At 39.9% G+C, this 8,598-nt stretch overlaps 1 protein-coding gene across 1 annotated transcript; it reads right to left on the bottom strand.

The window, feature by feature from the left end:
- Positions 1-556: 556 nt before the first annotated feature.
- Positions 557-7,129, bottom strand: LOC141192441 (uncharacterized). The gene is made up of 6 exons (XM_073661971.1): positions 7,050-7,129; positions 6,741-6,920; positions 6,535-6,658; positions 6,358-6,455; positions 6,069-6,159; positions 557-2,707 (listed from the first exon to the last, which is right to left on the bottom strand). Exons 1-6 carry the CDS (start codon positions 7,125-7,127, stop codon positions 1,104-1,106), a joined length of 2,175 nt encoding a protein of 724 aa, XP_073518072.1. The 5' UTR covers positions 7,128-7,129; the 3' UTR covers positions 557-1,103.
- Positions 7,130-8,598: the final 1,469 nt, after the last annotated feature.

The following is an 8,598-nucleotide window of genomic DNA, read 5'->3' as shown; positions in this document are numbered from 1 at the left end:
TAGGTCCCCAATAGGCAGGTAAATATATCCAACAGGCAGCATAGGTCCCCAATAGGCAGGTAAATATCCCCAATAGGCAGCATAGGTCCCCAATAGGCAGCATAGGTCCCTAATAGGCAGGTACATGTCCCCAATAGGCAGGTAAATGTCCCCAATAAGCATGTCAGACCGGATCCAGTGTTAAAAATAAAAAAAAATACCAGTACTCACCCATGTATCCCACTGCTCTGAATAGGCGCCTGCTCGATTCTGTCTACTTCTGGCACAGGCGCGTGATGTCATCACGTCGTCTGTGCTGTATACGGAGGGCAGCAAGTCTTCCGGAGTGGCAGCGCATCGCCTTTACTCGCGGCATCGTCGTTCCGCCCACGATTACAGGGCCCGCCGGCATTGAACTGTCGTCTGCTAAGCAGGACAGGCAGCCGCGGCAAAAACACCCGGCGGGCCGGATAAACCTCCTCGGCGGGCCGCATGTGGCCCGCGGGCCGTAGTTTGAGGACCCCTGTATTAAAGGATGATATGGAATTTGACCCAATTTCAATAGGGATTTCACGTATTTTATTTCAAGCTAGGAAACATATTGCATCCAAATGGATTAACCCCTCACCTCCAGAAATTAGTGAACTAAAAAATAGGATAAATCATATTATCAGATTAGAAAAAGGGGTATATAAAAAACAAGATTTAATGTTTATGGTCGGATACACCTGGAATGCCATCAAGGGGGTTATTGTTGGAGAGACCATGACTTATGGGGGAGGGGGGTATTGGCGAGGTCTAATGTTTCATTGTAATGTGTATTGGAATTCCTTAAATGTGGTATGGGTAATATAGCACACCTATATGTGTATAGGATTATAATGTTTATTACAATATTATAGTTATATAAAAGATTTCAAGAATGTGGAATGTTAAGTGTAAGATATAGTAACTGCAAGTTATCAGATGGTAATGGGCAAGCTGAAAGCATATATAGGAGAGATGCATGTATGTCATCCCTATGGTATGTTATCTTATTATTATATGTACTGGTTTCTTGTTTTGTCAAAAAAAAAGATTATGAAAAAAAATCTCAAAAATATATTAGGAATAAAAAAAAAAGATTAGGAAAAAGGCTTCTCCACTGTGTGGGTTCTCTGGTGCTTAACCAAAGCTGATTTATGGTTAAAACATTTCCCACATTCTGAACATGAAAAAGGCTTCTCCCCTGTGTGAGTTCTCTGGTGCTTAACCAAAGCTGATTTATCATTAAAACATTTCCCACATTGTGAACATGAAAAAGGCTTCTCCCCTGTGTGAGTTCTCTGATGCGTAATCAAAGCTGATTTATCATTAAAACATTTCCCACATTCTGAACATGAAAAAGGCTTCTCCCCTGTGTGAGTTCTCTGATGCGTAACCAAAGTTGATTTATCATTAAAACATTTCCCACATGCTGAACATGAAAAAGGCTTCTCCCCTGTGTGAGTTCTCTGGTGCTTAACCAAAGCTGATTTATCACGAAAACATTTTCCACATTCTGAACATGAAAAAGGTTTCTCCCCTGTGTGAGTTCTCTGATGCGTAACCAAAGCTGATTTATCATTAAAACATTTCCCACATTCTGAACATGAAAAAGGCTTCTCCCCTGTGTGAGTTCTGTGGTGCTTAACCAAAGCTGATTTGTCACGAAAACATTTCACACATTCTGAACATGAAAAAGGCTTCTCCCCTGTGTGAATTCTCTGGTGGTTAACCAAAAATGATTTACGGTTAAAACATTTGCCACATTCTGAACATGAAAAAGGCTTCTCCCCTGTGTGAATTCTCTGGTGCTTAACCAAAGCAGATTTAGTGTTAAAACATTTCCCACATTCGGAACATGAAAAAGGCTTCTCCCCTGTGTGAATTATCTGGTGCGTAACCAAAGCAGATTTATCGTAAAAACATTTCCCACATTCTGAACATGAAAAATGCTTCTCCCCTGTGTGAGTTCTCTCATGTTTGATAAGACTTGATTGCTGTACAAAACATTTCCCGCATTCTGAACATGAAAAAGGCTTCTCTCCTGTGTGGGTTCTCTGGTGGATATTAAGATGTGCTTTGTGGTTGAAAAATTTTTCACATTCTGAACAGGTAAAAGGCTTCTCCCCTGTGTGAATTCTCTTGTGATTAACCAAAGCTGATTTATGGTTAAAACATTTCTCACATTCTGAACAGGAAAAGGGCTTCTCCCCTGTGTGGGTTCTCTGGTGGTTATAAAGATGCGCTTTCCGGTTAAAACATTTCCCACATTCTGAACATGAAAAAGGCTTCTCCCCTATGTGAAGTCTCTGGTGCTTGACAAAATCTGATTTGTGGTTAAAACATTTCCCACATTTTGAACAAAAAAATCTATTGTCCGCTGTGTGTATTTTTTGATGTTTAAGAATAGACTTTTCGAGGGTACAACTATTTCCATTTTCTGAACGTGAAAATGACTTCTTTCCTTTACGAGCAGTTTGTTTTGTAATGCTTATTTTTTTATTTTGATTTTCCTTAGTAGTCGGTAATGAATCAGAAGACAGCAGCTGTTTCATAGGATCAGATGACAGATCTTTGCTGTGAAGGGAAGATGGTATATCTGGAGTAATGGCATTCACTTCAATTGTATCCTGTGGGATTTCAAGATCATCCAATTTAAAAATTGAAGATGTCGGCCGTCCCTCTGATCTCCTGGTACAGTCATCTGCCAAGAAAAAAACAATGATTAATTTTGAATAAAATATCCTTGAAATTTATATTTTTGAACATTTCTACTTAAAACATCTGTAGAAATGACAAGTTATTGACAGAATGACAATACACAGTCTAATAGAAAACCTCATAGGATGAACCAGTGGAGCGTGGTGTTCAACTGTTTGCTCATTCTGCCTCCAAAATATGGAATAAGAAGCCATCAAACAATGTTATGTAGGCAAAAATGATACCAATAAAAACTTCTTCTCATCCATAAACCAATGCAGCAAAATTCGCTTTCCCAAAGTCAGATCTCCCCCTCACTTCTGAGCCTTGCAGTGCGCCCAAACCACATTTAGCCTCCATGTATTTGGCATTACTATAGTGAGAAGAACCGACATTAATTTACCGTGTGTGTCTCCTGGAGCACAATCTGGGCACTATGTGTTGGGCAATAAAATGGCCAATGGGCAATTTTCACTCTCCACCATTCATTGTGTGCTAATTTCCGGAAAGTGCCTGTGGAGTCAAAATACTCACTACTCCTATAGATTAATTCACTGTGGGTTATAATTTCCAAAATGGAGTCACTTTATGGTGATTTCTACTACTCTGGTTTTCTGCCATTTTGTTATATTAAAGAAGTAGTCCAGTACTTTTTTTCAATTTCGCCAATGTATTTAACCTGTGCCCATAAATCTTTTTGTAATTACCTTCTGCTGTCCTTCTTGCCTGTGAGCGGCAATATCGCTGGCCGCCTACAAGCATTACATGACCCCCGGCTGCAGCCGGCTCTTTCTTCCACTGATATCACGTTAAGTGAGGCGTGGCATCAGTGACGTGGTCCCCACGGTGGATGCTGGGCTGTGGGCAGAGTTACCCCGCGCGTCACACCCAGAATCGACCGCGCGCTTTCACAATGAATGGGGAGAGGGAAAGTGCGTGGTGGATGCCGGGTGTGAGGCATGGGGTAACCCCGCCCACAGCCTAGCATTCACCGCGGGGACCACGTCACTGATGTCACGCCTCACGTGATGTCTGTAGGCGGCCAGTGATAGCGTCGGCCAGTGATAGCGTCACTTACAGGCAAGAAGGACAGCAGAAGGTAATTACAAAAAGACTTATGGGCACAGGGTAAATACATTGGGGCAATTATAAAAAGTACTGGACAACTTCTTTAAGGTTTCTGTAAATAGTGTGTCCCATCTCCTTTGGGATCTGCTGCCCCAACGTCTCCATCTGTCACCAGGCGCCACCTTTATCATTCTGCAGGTGGCACTGGTGATGGAGGAGATGTCGGAACCAGAAGCTCTGGACGGCACAGGCTGTGTCCAGCCACTAAGATTAGGTAGCCTGAGACCTGTAGTACCATCCAGTCTGGCAGTATGGGTGTGTGTGCTGTCCAGCTGGAGTAATCTGCTTATTCCAATTGGAAAGCACCACACCCTACTAAAGCTGGAAGCATATTGCTGGAAGCTGCCAGATACAGCCTTGTTCTCCTCTGGTTCAGTTCTCTGTGCTCAGCTCCCGGCTTGTGGATTTGTTTCTTGTTGTGACCTCGGCCTGTATACTGACTACTCTTGTGTCTTCTGATCTTGTATTTTCTCTGTCCCCCTTGTTTTGACCCGGTTACCTGACTATTCTTCTTGGGATTAAAGGGTGATGAGCAAGGCAAACCCTGGTATCTGGAAAATGGAGTAGATAGTGCCAAGCCTGTTTGTGGTAGCCATCTTTTGAGCTGCCAGGTGACCATGAACAGTGTCCCCAACACATTGTGTCTGCAAACTATTCTAGCAAGATCTGCATTCAAATAGCTAAATGTCGCTCCTTCCCTTCTTAACCTGCCATGTGCCCAGATAGTAGGGTACAACCGTGTATAGGGTATTGTTGGATTCAAGAGAAGTTGGAAAATAATTTGTAAGGTCCATTTGTTTCCTATTATCCTTTGTGAAGAATTCCAAAGTTATCACCATATAAAGTGACACACATCAGATTAAGAAAATGGTGCCTGATAGGAACACAAAACTGGCTGCAGGAAGGGGTTAAATCAGAGTATTTTGGGCACTAACTACTGTAGTCAAAAACTGTGACTATAGACAATAACACATCTACTGAAATGATCAAACTCAACAGTCTCCATCAGTAAGTAGTGAGTAACTAGTGGTGAAACCTCTCTGAGGTCTAAACAATGATAAGGGCCAATATTTTCTGTGAGATGAGTTTCAAGAAGAAATAGTAGACATTGAAAGAGAACTTTGTATAATAGTGCAGAGCTGAGGTGTCTTAAATTTAGACCTCGGGCATTGGGAAGAGGTAATGGAGACCTTCTTTTAAAGACTAGAGAGTTACAGAGTCACATAACTGAGTCAGGCCGATCCCACCACAATAAAGCTATCATACAAAATGAACCTGTTAAAAAATACAGAATAAAAGATATCTTACATCCTCAACAACAATATATGTATCAGGGAAGAGAACTTCAAATCTAAACCAGAGTCACACTCATTTATGGTGGACCATTGGAGCTACTATGACTCCTGAGCACAAGAGTAGAGAAAGTATTAGCGCCCCCATTTCAGGAGAGATTGTGCAGTAATCTGAATTCCTTAGGATTGAAAAATAATGTAATTTATGACGTTGAGTGAATCCATGAAACCAGGGCCGGAGCCAACACATCTCCTGCAGGCGTGAATAAATGTATATTACAGCCATCAGCCACGCACAGCTTAGAGATATATCATGGCACAGGAGTAATGTTTTCTGTATAGTTTATCACAATCCTGTTTGAAGTTAGTTGGTTTAAAAAGAAATTGAAAAGTCAGGATAAAGGGAAACTCTGTTGTTATTGTACAGAAATTCACACTTGGCCCTCACTGCACAATTAATGTTGTCGATCATAAAAGTGAAGTTTGGCCAGAAAGGCTGGACCTGGTCTTGTAGGGACCATATGAGGACATTCAGCAGCACAGAAGGGAGAGAAGGTAGATTCATCCAATAAGATATCAGGGATCTAGGAAGCCAACAGCATCATTACCCTCCACTTTCTCTTCAACTGATTTTCTAACTTGTCAGCACATTCTAAGTACGCTGCCATTTGGTTTTGTATTTTACAAATCTGGGCAGGTAACGGACAGCGTCTCCTAATCCCAGGGGGTAGGTGGATCCTCCAGGTTGTAAATTCTACAGAAAAGGGCTTTCACAATTACACAAAGTAATGTGAACATTTTTGGATGGAGGAAAATGTTGTGGTCTAGAGGTAAAATTGTGATCACACAATTGTGACACAACCGGACTACACTACCGATAAAGCAGCCACAGCCGGTGACTGAGAAGAATCTTTGACTTCTCTGCATTTAGTGGTTACTACTCACCTGGGTAGTCATATGTAGGAATCTCCTCTTTACACCGCTCATCACCCCTTACATATGTCTCTGTAGTATTAATATGGGTCAGATCTTCACCCTGAAACAAATATTGTAAAAGTCACAGACAGATGGAGAAGTCACATCTACGATCAGCTCTAATCCAGCCATCTCCACCGTTCTCATTACACAAGTATAAAACATATAATAATGGTGGATAAAACAAGACTGAACACAAGACCTTCACAGCCGTCTATACATCATAGGGGAGATCTCATGACACCTTCTCTCCATCTACCTGATGATCCTGAGGAACATTGGGATCTTCTTGTTTACAGTCCTGTGGAAGAAGAGGACGGGGACATCTCTCTGGTGTTGTCCTCTTACTGGATAGATCTGGAGGAAACACATACAGGGACTGAATTCATTCTTTACATACAGATAATTATAGGCCGTGTGTGTTTAGTCCTATTACCTGGTGATGTGAGGGGCTGGGGAACCTCCATCATGACGTCCTTGTACAGATCTTTGTGTCCTTCTAAATACTCCCACTCCTCCATGCAGAAATAGACAGCGGCATCCTGACACCTTATAGGAACCTGACACATACAATGATACCGTCATCCCCCGATCCCTTCATAGCGTTACTGTATAATGTCCCAGCATTCCCAGCAGTGTCACCTCTCCAGTCAGCAGCTCAATCATCTTGTAGGCGAGTTCTAGGATCTTCTGGTCATTGATGTCCTCATGTATCAGGGGGTGAGGTGGAGGCCCCGTGATTGGGCTCAGGGGTCTTCCCCATCCCTCAGACACAGGGTCCTGACAGCGCCCACTAGAGGTCTTCTTCACTACTGTGTAATCCTGGTTATGGAGAGACACAGTAATAAATCTCACTACAGACATTTCCAGAGTCCTCACCTCTCCAGTTCTGTCCATCTGTTATTCCCATAGATAATAATGATGTAATGTGACGTCATCAGAATCTCTCACCTCTCCAGTAATACGGAAGAGGATCTCTAGGGTGAGGTGTAATATCCTCTCCGCCATCTTCTTTCTGTCTCTATCCATTCTTCTCTAGGAAAATTATATAGATAAATTATTAGTATCTCATATTGTGGGAATCTGAGTGGATTGAAGATGAGTTGGTGTAAAATATTTACAATTCTGTGTAATAATAAAATTAATAGTAAGTGAATAATGGGCGCTCACTGCTTGTGGTGCTCAGGAGTAAAATAGTGAAACAGTCAAAAAATATATATATATTCCAGCAAACAAATTATCATGAAAATTATTTTTTTATTATGCAATGAAGCAAAGAAAGTTTTCTTAACTTTGATAGACCCCTAATGAAATCAGATATTTCCAACGTTTCGGCCTATCATAGGCCTTTCTCAAGGTGTCTGGTGTCTAGTGGGTCCCAGTCTGCGGCAGAACGGCATCTGTGTGTATCGCCCAAAAACATTAATAGCATTGTGATGCTGGTATAAAGCAATAATGTGGTAGAGCACTTCATATATCTTCAGGTCATACAGAGATACCTATGTGCTATCAGTTGGGATTATGGAAGTTATAAAATAATTCAGGTAATTTAACAATATAAAGAACGTAACAGTCTTTATACAGCCAATAAAATATGTTAATGGTTTATTTGTATACTGTATATATTATCTATCATCTATCTATCATCTATTATCTATCTATTATCTATCTATTATCTACCGTCGATCTATTATCTATATATCATCTATCTATCTATTATCTATATCTCTATCATCTATTTAACTATCTATTATCTATCCATTTACCTATTATCTATCTATTATCTATCATCCATCTATTATCTATCTATCTATTATCTATCTAATATCTATCATATTATTTATGTATCTATTATCTATCTATTATCTATCTATCTATATCATCTATCTATTCTCTATCTATCAATTATCTATCATCTATCTATTTATCATCTATCATCTATCTATCCATATATCTATCTATAATCTATCATCTATCTATCATCTCTCTATTATCTATCATCTATGTATTTATCATATATCTATTATCTATCTATTATCTATATATTATATATCTATTTTCTATCTATTATCTATCTATCCATATATATAATATATGTATTATCTATCTATCATATATCTACACATATATATCTACACATATATATATATATATATATATATATATATATATATATATATATATATATATATATATATATATATATATATATATATATATATGCAAAAGACACCAAGGATACAGCCACATATATATAAGGGTTTTTCAGCAAGGACCAGTTGGTCAGTGTAAAATACCCATAGTATCACAAGTTGTGTGCTATATGGACATGCAATATGAATGGCAGACCATTCGGTTAAAACACACAGCAACCGAGAGAATCACCGAACGTGGGGTCCAATAATGAGCATGACATTTTGGAATCCATAAATAAAAAACCTTTATTACAAAAATGGTTACAATGGCACAACAAGCACAAGAATGCCCACATTCAGAATGG

The sequence above is a fragment of the Phyllobates terribilis genome, unplaced genomic scaffold (assembly GCF_046119375.1).
Source record: "Phyllobates terribilis strain yellow unplaced genomic scaffold, ASM4611937v1 Scaffold_61__1_contigs__length_8056638, whole genome shotgun sequence".
Taxonomy (NCBI): Eukaryota; Metazoa; Chordata; class Amphibia; order Anura; family Dendrobatidae; genus Phyllobates; species Phyllobates terribilis.
This window is presented reverse-complemented; position numbering and strand designations above follow the sequence as displayed.